The sequence below is a fragment of the Limanda limanda genome, chromosome 1 (genome assembly GCF_963576545.1).
Source record: "Limanda limanda chromosome 1, fLimLim1.1, whole genome shotgun sequence".
Lineage (NCBI taxonomy): Eukaryota > Metazoa > Chordata > Actinopteri > Pleuronectiformes > Pleuronectidae > Limanda > Limanda limanda.
Genome location: NC_083636.1, coordinates 40,960,761 through 40,978,564, shown reverse-complemented (window position 1 = coordinate 40,978,564; position 17,804 = coordinate 40,960,761). Strand labels below are relative to the sequence as shown.

The 17,804-nt window shown below is 40.6% G+C and overlaps 1 protein-coding gene across 3 annotated transcripts in view; it reads left to right on the top strand.

The window, feature by feature from the left end:
• Positions 1 to 7,496, top strand: part of scube1 (signal peptide, CUB domain, EGF-like 1) — a 100,059-nt gene extending 92,563 nt beyond the window's left edge. For all 3 annotated transcript variants that reach the window (XM_061072734.1, XM_061072716.1, XM_061072725.1), the window contains 9 exons: positions 87 to 245; positions 335 to 538; positions 1,035 to 1,196; positions 1,618 to 1,785; positions 5,556 to 5,717; positions 5,823 to 6,020; positions 6,643 to 6,795; positions 6,878 to 6,957; positions 7,095 to 7,496. In XM_061072734.1, coding sequence (XP_060928717.1) covers positions 87 to 245; positions 335 to 538; positions 1,035 to 1,196; positions 1,618 to 1,785; positions 5,556 to 5,717; positions 5,823 to 6,020; positions 6,643 to 6,795; positions 6,878 to 6,957; positions 7,095 to 7,247 — 1,439 coding nt within the window. In that variant the 3' untranslated portion in view covers positions 7,248 to 7,496. The remainder of the gene's footprint in view (positions 1 to 86; positions 246 to 334; positions 539 to 1,034; positions 1,197 to 1,617; positions 1,786 to 5,555; positions 5,718 to 5,822; positions 6,021 to 6,642; positions 6,796 to 6,877; positions 6,958 to 7,094) is intronic.
• Positions 7,497 to 17,804: the final 10,308 nt, after the last annotated feature.

The following is a 17,804-nucleotide window of genomic DNA, read 5'->3' as shown; positions in this document are numbered from 1 at the left end:
CTTATAATCTGCATTTTAATGAATCAGTGAAAAACTGCTGCTATAACACAACATTATAACACATTCTTCTCTTTTCCACCTGGAAGGAGGCCAGTTCCCCTGCACTGATGACTGCCAGGTAACCTTTGTCAACCTCAAATGCGACTCATCTAAGAAGCGTCGGCGAGGACGCAAATCTCCTTCAAAAGAGGTTTCCCACATCACAGCTGAGTTTGAGATGGAGATGAAGGAGGAAGAAGCCTCAGGTATAATATTATCTATACCTCCACTTCAAAACGATGACTTCATACCATATAGAATAGATTGTTGGGAACTGACAAAAAGTTTGCCTCAGACTCGTGTAATGTGGACTGCGTGCGGGAGAGGATGAAGCAGAAGTTGCAGAGCGCCATGCGGACACTCAGGAAGTCAATCAACAAACAGCAGTTTTACATCCAATTCTCTGGGACAGAGTACGAGGTGGCTCAGAAACCATCCAGAGTACCGGAGGGAGCTGAGGCCTGCAGCACCGGACAAGTCTTTAGAGAGGGAAAGTGTGGTAAGTTTGTTAAAATGTTTTTTTTGTTTATGAGCCCGTACACACCTGGTATTAACACGTGGGTTTTGTGATCCGTTCTGAGCGGACAGCTCTAAGTACAGGTGTGAATGCACTCAGATCGGATATAGATCTGATCTGTGACTACATACAGAGGTGATCAGGGCCACATGTGTCCACATTCTTTTAGCAGTGGGAACACAAATGCATCCTGGGTCATATGAAGGACGACTACTCAGCTGACGTACTCTGAGCCACTACAGTTTCTCTATGAACTGAACCTTTTTTTTCTCTTATCTTTGCATTTAAATACCAAATGTATTTGAGCATTTTAATGCCAGGATTTAACAAACATACTTAGCGCTGGCCACTTGTGATCGGATCTCTCAGAACTGATGTTAATACCAAGTCTGAACTGGATGAAGGTGTAACTGTCTTGTCATAAGGGCAAAACTCATTAGGAGCCACAGGAAGTACTACCCTGTGTATCCCTCCTCAGTGAGCTGTGGTGTGGGGACGTTCTACAGTGGAGAGCAGGAGCAGTGTGTCCAGTGTCCTTCTGGCACCTACCAGGACACGGGGGGTCAGCTGTCCTGCGAGCCATGTCCCATTACTGACGGACAGGGTGTTGCTGGAGCCAAGAACGTGTCTCAGTGTGGAGGTAACTCACCAAAAGTCACTGAAAATGCCTTGTTTCTTGCCTTCATCTGTCACTGAAACTACTGTTGTATTAATCATAGTTAAACACAGGAGCTGGCTGCAGCTAATAGTCAAACAGGGAACTCAGTCCATTTGCACCCATATGGTATGTGTCCTAACAATTCAGCTATCATGTTATATGACTTAATTGCCTTGGTGCAAATATATGCAGTAGGTCATTGCTACATTGATTTAGATTTAATATAAATGCATAAATATCAACATCTTTTGGTGGAAATCGAATTGTGGTCAATTAAAGCAAACTTATCCTGAGGTACATCCTCAAGAGAGCACCAAAAGCCAGAGTAAATGTTCGTTTGTGGAGATTTGAGTTTGCTATTTTTTATCAAATTGTATTCACTTTGTGTGAATCTGGCCCTTAGGTCAGTGTCCAGCGGGTCATTTCTCACCTGACGGATTTCGTCCATGCCAGCATTGTCCGCTCGGCTCCTACCAGCCTGAACCAGGCCGAGTGCTGTGCTTTACCTGTGGAGGAGGCCTCATGACCAAGTATGACGGATCAGTTTCTTTTAGAGACTGTGAGGCCAAAGGTAGGGCTCTGTGTTTGTCAACATGTGTCACTATTTTCATAGACATGTTCATCACGTTGTCTGTCTATACACTCTCTGCTTAGAGTTAGTGCATACCTCATCTAATAAGCAGAGTGGCAGTTATTGTTATTTTCAGACATGATCTGCGGAGGATCTCTGGAGAATTTATCCACATTTTTCCTTTCATAACACAACGGGAGGTTCTCTGCTCAAACGCGTACACAAAAACATCTAATCCTCTGCAGGATTCAGGCAAAGGGGGGTACAGATGGCAGAGGCAAAACTCCTGTTTTTTTCTCACAGACTTTATATAAAGGGGCCAGGCTGAGGAAGTCTTTACGAAGGGCTCTCACTCGGATATTTGCATTCACACATACACATCCTCTTAAGAAACTGATGGGAACTTTAGGATTTAAGGTGCATTTCTAAAGCAGCTTATGACAGAAAATATTAGGCATGTCATTATCAGCAAGCTTTTATGTTGCATCACCAGTCTACATGGCAATTTGCAGAGCTCCCAACTGAACAAGTGCATTGAGACTTTGATATCCACAATACCTGTGCCAAAATGGTATTGCTCATACTTTAGTATTCTGTGGTTAGTTGTTCTTATATTACAATGGCACTATATGAGCAGACATTTTGCACAGTCGGACCTCCAACTAACTGTGGTGATCCCATGACGTCATTTTGCTATACTTTTTCCAGCAGCGATTCACTGCTCCTCACAAATGATCACTGTGTACAAACAAGGTTTCAGTGACAAATAAACAAATCTTCTCATATAGTACAGACAATGGAGCCCTAAGGGCTTTTATATATGATACACAACTAAGTTTAAATCAATAATATGTATTTTTCACAATTAATTAATTAAAAAGAAAACAACAAATGCACAAACAACAAATGCAGCCAGCTGCACTGCCATCAATGTCAATCTGAGCCCTTGCCCCAGTGAGCATGAGAGCATGCTACTAAAAAATCCCTCTGAATAACCTCCCAATTTTGCCATCTCCCCATTCCTTATGGGAGAGCTACCGCTGCGTGTGCAGACAATTTGTGTGTGCAGTTGTGCATCCAAATGTTAATCCTGCTAAATAATTACTGAGTTTATTTTGACCGACTGAGGGACCCAACGCAGAATGGGGTCAGAGCAGAGATGTTGTAAGAGGTGCACAGTAAATACCGACCAGAATAGCATCAAAAAGATAAAGATGACAGCACTATTTGCATCTCTCTCTCTCTCTGTCTCTCTCTACCCACGTCAGTGGTCGGCAGGCAAGTCAAATTCTGCATAAACTTGTTTTTTCCAGTACTTGGTTTTTCCAGTTAATGCAACAACTTTACAGTTCTCTCTTGCAGGGGTGACTTGTCCCCCACTCCCACACTCCTTACTCAGTTCCAAAAGTGAATCAGCTGAGCTCCAGAGTGGAGAGAGCCTTCAAAACACACTTTGATTTGTGTGTTTAGTGACGGACTAAATATTTCAATGTAACTTATAGGACAGATTGCCATAGCATCTTATACATTTGGCATATTTTGTTATTTGAGCTGTTCATCTCTCACATCAAAACTATATATGTCAATACTGGCTTTTAATTACATTTACATTTCTGAAGCAGATATTTTTGTCCAAATACACTTTTGTTCAGTTAAATTAACTGAAAAGGTACTTTATTTACACAGCCCTTTTCCAGTCTAATCAACAAAATTTCCCCCTCTGAGATCAATAGAGTATTTCTGACCTGATTTCTGAACCACTCAAAGCTCTTTAGAGTAAAAGTCTTGAACAAATTCTATAAACACTTCTCTATATCACACACTATTGCAAGCACAGCCATCAGGGGAGATTTGAGGTTCCCCAAATAGGAATTGAACCACTCTAGTTAGTTGACGACCCTCTCTTGCTCTTGAGTCCAACCCAGCTTAGACTGACTCTACTGTCCCGATATGAGGGAGGAGTTTGTGTCACCATTGTAGAATCTTGACCAAGAGAAGCGAACACAGGGTCCTCTTTAATAAGTTGATGTCTAAATAACTTGAGGCAGAACAATGCGTTGACCAGGCTCCGTGCAGCCATGATGTAGGAAGGAGCAGTTCACCTCACTGCCCTGTAGGCCAGCGCCAGAGCACTCAATGAAACTTATGAAAAAGTGGGAGCTAGTGCAGTGGACGAAGGAGAGGAGCAGTGTTGGAAAAAGTGGGAAGGTTGAATACAAGCCAGAAAGCAGAATCGTTAGTTGCAGAGCTCTGATGGCAGGGGAGGTGCTGTAATCCTAGTCAGGGTATGACAACCACCTGGATCAGCACCTAGGCCATCGCCCTGATGAAAAATGTACGAATCTTGGTTTCGTAAGGTTATTGTTGCATATCTTCGTCATGTATTTGTCAGGAACAGTTTGTCATTCAGGATCACTCCCATACTGTACAGCCACGGTAATGAACACTTGATAATGAGTGGATCCCTTGAGGAACAAAAGGTCACTCTTGTGTATGCTGATTGTCGAGTTAAAAGGGATAGTTCACCCACAAATGTAAATGTAATCATACTCACCACTTTGCAAGTGGAGGGGTGGGTGAAGGTTAAGAGTCCACAAAACACTTTTGGAGTCTCAGGGGTAAACATAAAATGCCTCCATACTGCTCCTGTGGTGTCATCCAAGTGTCCATAAGCCCCGACATTCAAATTTGACTCAAAGCCGAGTCGTTTACAACTTGTTAATAGCATAAATGTCCTCTGATATTCTTTTCTGGAGCCACGTTCTCTCTATACTCTCGTCCAACGGGCATGTGACGACATCAGCAATATTCAAGAGTTCTTGTGATAGCAGCAGTATCTTGCCAAAGTCGACACGTGCCCCTTATGTGAGAGCATTGAGGTAAATTAACTTGTAACTTGTAAAGTAACCTTCGACGGTCAGGTCATACCCTTCTCCTCCACAGTCACTAATCTGGGAGTTAGGTTTGATTCTCACCTGACCTTTAATGACCATATAAAAAACCTGTGCAAAACCTCCTTCTACCATCTCAAAAACATCTCCAAACTCCGCCCCACTTTAACCCTGTCAGATGCAGAGAAGCTTGTCCACGCATTCATCTCCTCTAGACTGGACTACTGCAATTCCCTTTTCACTGGGATCACTGGCAAGAACATCCAAAAACTGCAATTCATTCAAAACAGCGCTGCCAGGATCCTGATGAGAGTCCGTAAATATGAGCACATAACACCAATTCTCCACTCACTCCACTGGCTCCCTGTCTCAACCCGGATTGAATACAAAGTCCTACTCCTCACCTATAACTGCATAAATGGACATGCACCTCCCTACCTACAAGAACTCATCACTCCCCAAACCTCCACCCGCACCCTCAGATCTACAAGTAGCTCGCTCCTTCGGGTTCCCAACACCAAGCTCCGCACCATGGGCGACCGGGCCTTTTGCTCAGCAGCGCCCCGCCTATGGAACGGTCTCCCTGACCACCTGAGGGCAACACAGACCCTGGACTCTTTTAAGACTGGCCTAAAAACCTTTTTATTCAAGAAGGCGTTTTTACTTTGAGTTGAGTTTTTAGGACTTTGATTTTAACTATGTACTTGTGGCACTCTGAGATCCTCGGATGAAGAGTGCCTTACAAATAAAATGAATTATTATTATTATTATTGTTTCAAGTCAAATTGGAGTCATCCCCCATGTGGATTGCCTGCTATTTTTGTGGTTATTTTTATTCAGCTCATACGGTTTGAATGCTGACTTCTTTTCCCTCCTCAGTGCACTGTGCTCCTGGACATTACTACAACTCCACTACCCACCGCTGCATCCGCTGCCCAGCAGGAACCTATCAGTTTGACTTTGCGCAAAACTACTGCATCACTTGCCCTGGGAACACCACCACTGACTTTGATGGTGCCACCAATGTCTCCCACTGCAAAAGTAATGCTGATTCTGAAAAATAAGCTTCAGACACTGTGATAGTTGTATTTTCAGTCTTTTGTTGAAGTAAGTTATTGTGCTAAGTTTCTGTTATTCTGTCCTCAGACCAACTGTGCGGAGGTGAGCTGGGAGAATACACAGGCTACATCGAGTCTCCTAATTACCCTGGAGATTATCCGTCTAATGTGGACTGTGTCTGGACCATCAACCCACCACACAAGAGGCGGATCCTCATTGTGGTACCAGAGATCTTCCTCCCCAGTGAGGATGAGTGTGGAGACGTGCTGGTCATGAGGAAGAGTGGTAAACAGATACTCTCATGCATGAGTCAATTTCTCTCTCCAGTTTTCTGTCAGTGAACTGTTTAGATATATTTATACTTCCTCTCAAGAGTATTTGCTGTCTCCCGTTGTTCTTTTATAGCTATTGAGCTATTTTGAGCCATACAAACACCTACATACAAAAATTCTTAAATAGCTGGAAGGACTTTAGGCCAATTGAGTCCTCTCTGGGATTTGACCAAGTGAAAAATTCCACAACTTACAAAAACAGTTAATGAGGAGGAAAGCCAAACACTCTGACCTGGCCCGCTATTGTGGAACAGTTAGAAATGTGCTTTTTATTCTGGCGGTGGCTCGTAATTCTTTTCAAGAGCTTTCCACATCTGAGATATGGACCTTAAGATACGGTTAGACAAGTGATCGGCAGCTTCATGGGCAGAGGTGAACTAAGAAAAGGGGAACGAAATGAGCAGGTCTGGAGAATCTGTCTACTATGGTGAGAATGTGAGATTAGTGAGACTTTCCGCAGTTTCTACTGACCTTATTCTGCCTGGCCTTCTAGTATAGAGTCTGTAGGAACCCAAGAGAAGTCGATGTGAGAACAAAGCAGGGGATCCCCTAATATATTGTCACTCTTCCTCCAGCCCTTCCCACCTCCATTACCACATACGAGACGTGTCAGACCTATGAGCGGCCCATCGCCTTTACCTCTCGCTCTCGCAAGCTCTGGATCCAGTTCAAGTCTAACGAGGGGAACAGTGGAAAAGGCTTCCAAGTTCCATATGTCACCTACGATGGTGAGTCAACTTCTATTGTGCCATCGACCTTCACTCATCAAACTTATATCACGTGTTACATATAATACATTTTGTGTTGCAGAGGACTACCAGCAGCTGATAGAGGACATAGTGCGGGATGGCAGGCTTTACGCCTCTGAGAACCACCAGGAGATCCTGAAGGTATTGATGGATATGTATGCTGTCTAGTATTTGATTGTAAACACTGTTGAAAGGTTGTTCTGCTGACAAAAAATACAGATTCCGTTGATGACTGGTCCAGTGTGGTGACACCCTTTGTCCATGTGTCTTTGTTACAGGACAAGAAGCTGATAAAAGCCTTGTTTGACGTGCTAGCCCACCCCCAGAACTACTTCAGGTACACAGCTCAGGAGTCCAAAGAGATGTTTCCTCGTTCCTTCATCAAACTGCTGCGCTCCAAAGTGACCAGATTCTTAAGGCCGTACAAATAGACAGGGCCTCCCTATCGTCCTGTTAAAGACCCCCGTCATCCTGCGTCATTCCAGATCCAGTTACTTCTCCCCTGTCTCTAAGTTTCTGATGTACCCATTCATGACTTAATGTTTCATACCTCCATTCGATTAGTCCTCAACTCTGTTGGTCACATGTTGCCTTTCCTCGTCTTTGACCCATTTAAGTAGTAAAACATTATTAACTGATATCCCATCCTACAGTGCGTGCAGATTTTTCTATAAGGTTTGACTGATAAGGGTTTTTGAAGGCTAGTAATGAGTTTTATAAGGTAAAAAAACGGTTATATTTTATATGTATATATTGTTTCTTTGAATTTGACCATTTTATACGTATAAGTATCAATTTTCTTTTCTCAGATTAGTATGTTACAGGTTTGTGGCTCAGGCAGTGAGGGTACAACATCTTGCAATATTGGTTAGGACTCTTCAAATTTAATATTAAATTAAGACACAGCACAGTCTAAGGTCTGAGGTGAGATAACAACACCTCATTAGGGGAAGAAGAAAAATATTCAACTCAATTCAATTTTATTTGGATTGCGCAAAATCATAATATACATTATCTCAAGGCACTTTACAAACAACAAAACTAAAGCAGTCAGATTTACTATATTGAACTACAAGTAAACTCGTCAGTGCACCAGATCAGTAGTGGACCTCTGTGACTGATTCATATCTGATATGGAATTTGCCATTAAGTGCAGCTAATTTTGATTATTTTTTAAAGCTTCAATTACAAATGTTGACTCACAATCGAACCAAAAAGAATAAGTACTTGAATACTGAAGGAATAGTTCCACATTTTTTAGAAAATGTGCTTACCAGCTTTCTTGCTGATGTTTCAATCAATCTCATTTCTGTTCAGTAGTCATACAACTACAACCAGCATTTTGACAATTCACTGATTATCATGGTATAGTTTGCTTGTTTCATATGTGGAAAAGAAAAGAAAGAAAAATATGCAGATGGTAAATTGAGGGTCGGTGGGTGATTTGCTGTTTCTTGGGTGCAAGGACTCCTGGTCCTATCCTGGTTCTCATGAAATCACTTATTTTTGTACCTACAGGTAGAGCCATGCTGGCTTTACCCCCCAGTCGCCTCCCAGCTCTAGCTTCATATTTAACAAACAGGTATCAGAGTGGTATTGATATTCTCATCTAACTATTGGCAAGATCACAACTTTCCCAAAATGTTGAACTTATCCTGTTAAAATTGCATAAAATTAATCTGTAAAGGCTCAAAAAAGTAATTAATTATGCTTTCATAAAGTCATTATAGTGGCAGAAGTGCTAAGGTAAAGTGGCACTTTAGTATGTCAAGAAAAAAGTCCACTGTTAGCAAACCTATAATTCAGTCAAACCCTATCTCTGCACCCAAGATATGTATTCCTCTTGTCTGTTTACTTTTCCAAGATTTCTTGACCTTCTCTACCTGCCCCCATCCGCCTCTCTCTTTTTATTTTGTTTTGCTTTATTGTTTTAGTTTATTGTTTTGATTTTGTAATATTTATACTGGACATGTCAGAACTTGCAGATGCCCACATCACAGACATTATAGACACAGCATTGTTTGGAGATAAACAGGTGTACATGCCCACACAGAGTGAATGGATTTATCCTGGATTTAATTTCTGTATTGGTCCTGATGTGCATGAGACAGTGATGAAAAAACATCGGTGCACTTAAAACACATTTTAAGATGGAAACTATATTGAAAGAAATGCAAACCTCTGTGGGTGCTCTATCCATCGGAGCACAGGGAAAGATTACATGGGATGAATCTAAAAGACAATATTGTAATTTTTTTAATATAAAAGATATATAACAAGATGAGATTGACTACCTGCAAGTAACAAGAATGTTACTTTAGAGAGAAATGTCTGTGATGTAACTAATATTTGGAACTTTAATTGCACTTGAATTTTGTATGTTAAACTGTAGGGAAAAAATACCTAAGTTGCGTATTTGTTACCTTTTTTTGTGTTGTTTTGAAATGTGCCACATGTGGCAGCGGTGAGAGAGAAAGACAGCTGTCTCCTGTTGTTGCTCCTACTGTGTAGCTTACAGTTCCCCCAAATCTCTCTGTTACAGCAGCTGCAAACCCCATTCATGCACATAGCGAGGACACATTCAGACTGAAGTATCAACATCTCACAACCTCACAGACTGTATGTTGGACCAAAACACACAGAGAAAACACATTTACTCTGCATTATCAAACTTGCCACCACCACTAGACTTTGTTTTTCCATGGCCCAGTCCTGTTTCATCCCTCAAACACTTCCTATAGCTGCCAGAGAGAGGAAGCAGCACCATAAAGGCTTCTTGTATGATGGCACCACATACATACTGTACTACAGTATATGCACTACCTGTTTTAAAAAACAACAACTTTGTGCATGCACTCTCTTTCCATTAAATAGGTGTGTATACTATGCTTTTCTTTTATAACCCAACTAAATGTTTTTGTGTAGTTCACATAGCTACTTATATGTCTATGAAATCCTATACTGCATATTGAAAATGGACTATATATCTGCACAATGTGACTGGAGTTAAAAAACATGTACAGTTTGAGTTGAGTGTTGGTCTGGAGGTCAATTTAGTGACAGGGACATAAGAGGCTTCTCCTGTCTGAGTGTCTGAGTGTCTGTGTGTCTGTGGCACTTGCAGCTTCAACTTTATCTGGGTGATATAGTATTGTTCATTAAAAAGGAGCTTCCCTGACAAATGATAAAAATCCATATGTAACATTCCTGATTGGTGTTAATGCTTCTCAGTTACTAAACTCCACAGTTCCATTGTGCTATGTCAGTGCTAATTTATATGAATTATAGCCATTGTTATTTCAAGGTATACTTTATGTCTTTAGGTTTCCTACCTTCCAGGCAGCTGTTTGTGTCAATTCATTTCATAGCATTATGGAAAACAACTTTTTGCAACATTGTGGGGATAATTCATTGAAAGAACTGATCCTAACTGTGTGTGTGTGTGTGTGTGACAGTTGGTGTGCTCTAGGAAATTTGACGCTGGACCATCAGGCCTGGAGCCGAAAGTGAGGTTATGAAACAATCTCTGAAGCTGACAAAACAAACTCACCTCAAGCTCCATCGAGTAGCTGATCTGCATCTTAAAATGATAAAGAGTTCCAAATTCGAATTCACTACTTTTCAGTGATTATCTTCATGATTAACTGGTCCAAACACAAACCTACTTTACAAGATATGAAAACTTTCATAGTGTACTGAAATGAAAACAGCACCTAGAAGGTAGGAAATCAATCAAAGACCCCCTGCTTTGGAAAACAGTCTGCAGCCACGTTATATGACTGAAACAGACAAAACCACAAATGTTGTCCTGAAAAGCACTGACCCGGTCAAAGTTGAGGGCCTTTTTGCATATTAAGATATGAAATAGTTGAAAACATAATGTAAAAATCATTAAAAAATATATTTCTATTGGTATTGGCTGGTAATCATCCCTTAGATTAGATACTTTGACCGTGACCCTGATAGATAAGTCTGATAGATAACTCTCCAATAAATAAAGCATATTGTTATATTCGAGGTATTGCCAAACAGCTGCCATACAGATATATTATGGTAAAACCTACTTCCAGTTTCAAGTTGGCACTGTTCGCGTGTCACAAGTGTTATTCAAAAAATGATATGATTTGTTTTAAAAATTATAATTGACTGTTTTGTTTTCTTGAGAATGTATTTAGTTGTGAATGAGTGGCTGCATATGGTGTATGGAAGATACTCTGAAACTGAAAGTGTGAGCAGCAGGTGTGTGTGAGTGTGTTTGAGAGAGAGAGAGCATAAAGAGACTGTGCATGAGAGTACTTTAGTCCTTTTTGTAGAGGAATAGTTTTAACATTTGTGTTAGTCAGTTGTACCCAGAGAGAGAAAGTGTAATGCAGTGTTGTGCCATTGTTTGGTCCATGAAACTCCAGTACTGAACAAATTAAAACAAACAGTAGCAGAAAAAGCCTCACGCTGTCTCTTTTGTGTATCCAGATGGAATCTTCTCATCTACAGGGAACACGCTGAGAGGAGCACGTAGCTTCTATCTGCTCATTATATCTCTGAACCTTCTGCACAGCGCGCCTTAAATACGCTTCTGGAAAATTTAGCTGACTCTGCTAATGGTGTTCTTATCTTTAAGTAACACCATCTGCACAGCAGATCTGGTTGCTACATCCGAGACACTCATCATCATTCAGACGTTTCATTGAAATTCTCTTTCTTTGTCTTATTTTACTTTTTATTCTTAAAAGTTCTGTACAACCTTTTAAAGTAAAAATCTGTTAAATTTAAAGAAGCATTAGTGCTGAAACACCCTCAAAGGGAAGCCTGACAAACTGGATGGTTAAATAGAGGCTGTCATACCACAAAGAGCCATAATAAAACCATTCAGAATTGGAACAAATCTTCCATAACTTGTTTCAGATGTTCCCTAACTGTTGACATTCAGAAGTTTTCATTATTTGCCTTGGGTGATCACCTTTTCCTGTCATATATACACTGACATTTAGACTGGCTAGTTCAGCTTATTCTAACTCAAAAATTAGTTTAGAAATATATTTCTACTCTCCCCCAGTGTCCATCCTCCACAACCTTGCTGTAGTTGTCTCTTTTTACGTATGTCAAATTGTTTTTCATTCCTCTTCTCCTCCTCTCATAAAAGATGTGCAATGGATCCATTAGTTTAATACAAACCACCTCTAAAACTGCTTCAGATTTGTTCCAGACTAAAAACATTGTTATCAAGTAAAACAAATTTCAAAATGTTTGATACCTCACATTTGTCATTTACAAATTCCTGGTGTTGTCCAGTGTGACTTTTCAGGCAATTCCACACACCCACGGATGCCATATCTAAATTCTGTTATCTATTGTGTCAAATGCCAAAAGAAATCTATAATAACCTCTCATTGTACATTTTTTATTATCTGTACAAGTAGTTATTTCTTTAAACAATTCCTTTAATGCCATAGAAGTTGATATGTTTTGTCTGAACCTTTATTAACTATCTGCCAACAATGTGTGCTTCTCTGTGAAATCATCAAGCCTTGCTACAAAGAGTTTCTCCAATATTTTAGCAAACTGGGGAAGCAAAGACATCAGCATGTAATTGGTGAAATTATCCAACTAAATTAATGTCAGTTCTGTTACAATCAGTTGTCATGTTGTATTTGCTTATAATATAACATGTTTATATTTATTTCCCCTGCTCTCAATAAGATCAAGCTTAGATTTATATATTCCTGATACTTTATAGTCATCCCATATTCAGCTGGTGGTTCTTTGATTTCTTCTGCAAGTTCAGGTCCTTTAATTACAAAAAAGCTAGTTAAACCCATCAACCACATCATCCATATTATTTATAATTAGTTGATCCTTTGCTAATAATGTTTCTTTCTGCAAATTCACTGATGTTTGGCAGGCTGTAGATTCCCCCACAGGGGGGAGCTGTTCACTCTTTGTTTACACTTTACTCAATTTCAGCTTAGTTCAGCACATCACATTCACATTATTCATGTTGGAGAACAGATCAGTGGTGACGCTTTGTTTCACACTTAATGAGAGGGCGTTCCTTTTCAATGAGAGTGCTGAGGCTGCTGCTGCTGCTTGTTGCCTGTGCTGAGGGACATCTTGTCAGGCCTGACCAATAGACTGCACGAGTGTCCTACTGTCCACCTCACACCTGATCACCCTGGAACCAAAAGGAGGCGAGGAGGTTAACTGATTTCTACATGATGTATCTGCAGTATTAAGCATTAACCCAAGTTCACACACAAAAAAGTGAGATGCTGCTTTACATTGCGTTTTTACATCCACCCATTCACACACACATCCACATAGTACTTTCTCTATCACATTTATTTTAGATTGAGTGTTTTTTTATTGTACTCAGTGTTTCATATCACTGCTGCATTACATGAAACTCTTCTCATTGTCAATCTGCATCCACCATCGGCTAGAGGGGAAATAAACACGTCATCTTACAAACTGTAGTTATGCATCTGTGTCTTTCTTCTTTGTTGTGTCTCCTCCCCTCAGAACAGCAGTTAAATTCATGCAAATTTGACACTGTAGAGATTGTATTTTTGAGACATAAATAAAATAATTACACATGTTTGGGTTACAGAATAATCTGGGGACCCAGGGGCCTATAAGTTGGACTTGCAGTGGCAGGCTCTGTCCTCATTACTGTAACTCATCAGCTGCTTTGCTGTTGGTCATTAATCATATTTGACAGGCATATCTAATATTTCCTGTGTGATCTTTCCAGGACGCCCAATCAGCAGCCAGCATCTGTGGGCAAATGCAACTATGCCAGATGCTGAGATTTCTCCCCTTTCACTATCTTGTTGCCATTCCTCCATCAGTCATTCTGCTGAAAGTTCACTGGATATGAAATGAGAAAGAAAGAGCTTAGGTTGAGTGAGGCAAGTGTGATGCAACCGCTGGTGTTTGGTCTTATTGTATGGATTCATCTGGTGTATTAGACATTTTACAGGATGTATTCTGTGTATTCTAACTCTCCGCACCAGTCACCAGCCTCACCGTCACACACACAGTCTCTCTTGCCCTTCTCACCACACACACAGCGTACACACTGAAATTACTTGTGAAAAAATAGTCTCAAACTTCCTAAACACACTGCAAATCTTACACATAGATGATACATTTCTGTCAATTGCTTGTTTACATAGGCCTTACATTATTTCTTAATGTGCAAGTACAGTTTCCACACCGTGCATGTGTCTAATAAAGAATGGCGAATGGCAGCTTGACAAACAAGGCATGAAAACATGTTTGTCAACATTACACACCTATGAAAATGACAGGAACAATATATGTGCTGTGGTCAAAACTGGGCAGTAAATGACACAATGAAAGCAAACAGGCAACACCATTCTTTTATTGTTTACAGTTTTTATTCATGTGATTTGTTGTTTTTATTGTGCAGCAACGTTTTTGTAGGTTCTGTTATCAGACTAATTAAATGACAATGGGTCTTTTCACAAGAGCACTGGGTAACTATTCTGTGAAAAAACTGATGCTTAGCTCTGTGCCTCATATGTTATATTAGATTGATAATTAATGAGAGCCTGTAATTAATGTCCATGAATACCAGACATATAGATATACAACCACCAAACAGTACACTGCAGTTGTACATTGTGCACAATGAGCAATAAACAAAGCTGTAAGTTTAAATTAGAAAGAAATCAGATGATGAATTTTGAGAGAATAAAATTTCTTTTCTTACTTCTGTTTTCCCCTTCATACCTTCCCCGGCCCTGCAGTTACGTCGCGCTGCTGTACAGATATTAAAAGAAGAAGCGACAAATTGATAACACTTCACCAGCAGATGGCAGACATACCCAGCCTGTGATGCTTCCACTGTAACTCGAAGCCTGCCCGTAAAGGATTGACTGAGCTCCAGATTGTGGTCTGTTAGTTTAGCTCACCACCTCCCTAAACCCTCATCCAATTACTCACAGACAAACAGGTGCAGAGGTGGTAAAAAGCTGTAATATTGTAATTTGGCTGATTATCCCTCACATGGCCCGTAAATGATGGGGATTACTCTGTTATACAAATACAGAGATTTAACAGCCTGAAGCTTCTCAACTTATTCACTGATCTGTTTGATTTGCTTGTCAAATCAAATGGATCCATCCATCCATTCAACGGGTGGATGGATGGACAGAAGATTCAAGGCAATTTATCCAAAAAGTTTACTTGTATTCAGAACAATTACAAATTATAAATACATGATTATGTGGATATAACTGGGAAAATGTACGACTAGAAACTAATTGTCTCGATAAATTAATGAATCCAACAATTTCAAATGTTTATTATCATTTGATTGTTGAAATAATTTTAATGCAATGATATTAAAAGCCTAATCCGTATTCTTATTGGCCAAGTATATGTTCTGCCCTCAGTTATGCATCATGCACAGCTTCAGTGAGCTGGGCAAGTTAAGTCCTCTTTCCTCTCAGACTGTGGAGGATTGAAACACATGAGGAAGAGCTCAGTCTCTTCAGTTTTACACACATTATACAGGCTATTGGAAGAATATAATGTGAAAAGGGTTAATGAAAGGGTTTTTTTCTACAAGATAGTGGAAACTTTGAAGATAAAGTCAAATAAGATCAGAGACGTTATTGCATATTGAGAATAACTTATCTCATCCTATCTGCATTATATGTCTGACTCTAAAATAATGCCATGTGTCGATGAATTGGTGGAATTGTTGTAAATGAGCAGAGCAGTAAAAGGTGGCACTTATACACTTCTGTAGTCTCGTATGGAAAGTTGTCCCCTGTACTTATATCTTAGTATTTTGTATCACTACTTTTTATGTCCGTTTTGAGATCAATGTTTAATATGTACAATTGTCAAATTAAATAAGATGCATTATAACAATATGGCTCACTCTGCCCTTTGATGAAATTGACCTTTCCAGCTTTTACTTTGCTGAATTTGATTGCAGGGCTTATTCGAACATTTTTACCTTAGTGTTATGCTCTGAATACATCCTTCACAACTATATAAATAAACAACCAAAATAGATGCTTTTTAAATTAGGCCACGTGTAAACAGTGAAATGGTAGAATTAATGAATAAGCTATGTTTTTTTTTTTAAATGTCTTCTTAGGGTGTAGGAAATAAATTGGAGGAATAAAGGATTGATGCTCCAGGCATCAGCAACCGCGGTGAGCTCGGTCCTTCCTCTCTCCTCCTCTGCTCCTCCTCTGCTCCTCCTCATTGTGTGGCGAGAGAGAGAGAGAGAGAGAGAGAGAGAGAGAGAGAGAGAGAGAGAGAGAGAGAGAGAGATAGAGAGAGAGAGAGAGAGAGAGAGAGAGAGAGAGAGAGAGAGAGAGAGAGAGAGAGAGAGAGAGATCCACCACGCTGCACCGGTGCACCACGGGGGTGCGCATTCAAACTGACCAGCGCGTCTTCCTCCCTGTGCAGACTCCGTCCCTCTCTCCACATCCAGCACTGAGCAACTTGACTGCGGCTGTCAGCAGGAGCCGGTAGGTTAGTTCTCTTCATCTTCTCTCTGTTCTCATGATGTTGTTAAAACGCGCGGGTCTGAAGGACAGGTTTGCACCATACACGCACGGTGCTGCGTATATTCCCGGGGTCAGCTGGACAGTCTGCAGGTTTTAGTGAAGACGTGTTTACGTCCTCTACAGCAGGGACGCTTTAATGTTTTCATGTAAGATTTCACTTGCACCACATTTACACGATGTGTCCGAGTGCAGGTCGGTCTGCGTGCAGCCCGTGCACGGGTCAGCATGTCTGGAAAGTTTCATCCAACTTGAGTTCAGTTGAGCGCAGACTGTAGAACCGCAGAGCTCACCAGAGGAGAACCAGCTCTGAACATGGACAAGAAGCTGATAATCCACACAAGCAATTCAGTAATTTGCTGAAGGATTGTTAATTAAAGTTAGCAACATTTTCTGAGCCTAAGGTGAATGAAAACAGCTTTATACGTGAAGTTAAAAGTAAAGTTAACACAGGGAAAGGTTGAATCTTAAAATAAGGAATGATGCTTTTGTTCTTTCATATTTTCACATCCTAATGAAAAATGTTAAAGCTACCTCGAATTTTCCTTTTTCTATTCACCATATTTCACCGAGCTAGACACAGTGATCACATTATTCCGGCTTTGCATAAAACAGACACTGTAATTCAGTGTCACATTCAGATGCACTTGAGAATCCTGTGTCCTCATGTGGCAGAAAAAGAGAAAAGGAGATTGGGAGGACCGCGACCGTGTTACTGTCATTAACATGTCTTATTGCGGCAGAAGCCACAGAGCTCCAAATATTCCCTCAGAATCTTTGTTAATTGTGATTTCGAAAATTGTCTTTAATTTGCACTGTTTCTCTTTTATTGGTGAGTTTTGGTTCAACAGTTGCTCCAGATTGCAAAGCTTAGACATTTACACATTTTTAAGCACAGTTTTGTGCATTCAAAATCCATTTCTTCCCAAAATCCTGGAACAGAACAGACGCCAGGATAAGTAGTAGCTGTACTTTCTAGCGCAGTTGCTCAATGATTGTTGTTAATTCTCATCGTCAGTGGAGACGTGATAGTGGTCACACAGGGTTTGTCAGGGATGTTGTTGCAGATGTGTCCTAGATCATTATTACTTGTCCCAAAGACCACAGATCCTGTGAGCCTTCAAGGAAACCTTCTCTCTCTGGACCTAGCTGTGATGTCCTACCTCGGGGTACCATTTTCCCGCTTCAGCTCTTCTGTTAGCCTCATCAGTGTCAGATTCTGACTTGTCTCTATACTGAGCAAAGCCTTATGTCAGTCTTTTTCACTGATTTCTACTTTGGGCATAGATGTGTGTGACAGGAGTTGCTTTGTGATAACCCCTGGCCACGGAAAAATGGAGGGACCCAGAATCACAAGAGGGCTCCCTGAGGGGGAGGACCTTTTAACTCTGAAATCCCCTGGAGCAGAGAGATGGACCATGTCTGTACCGACTCATAACA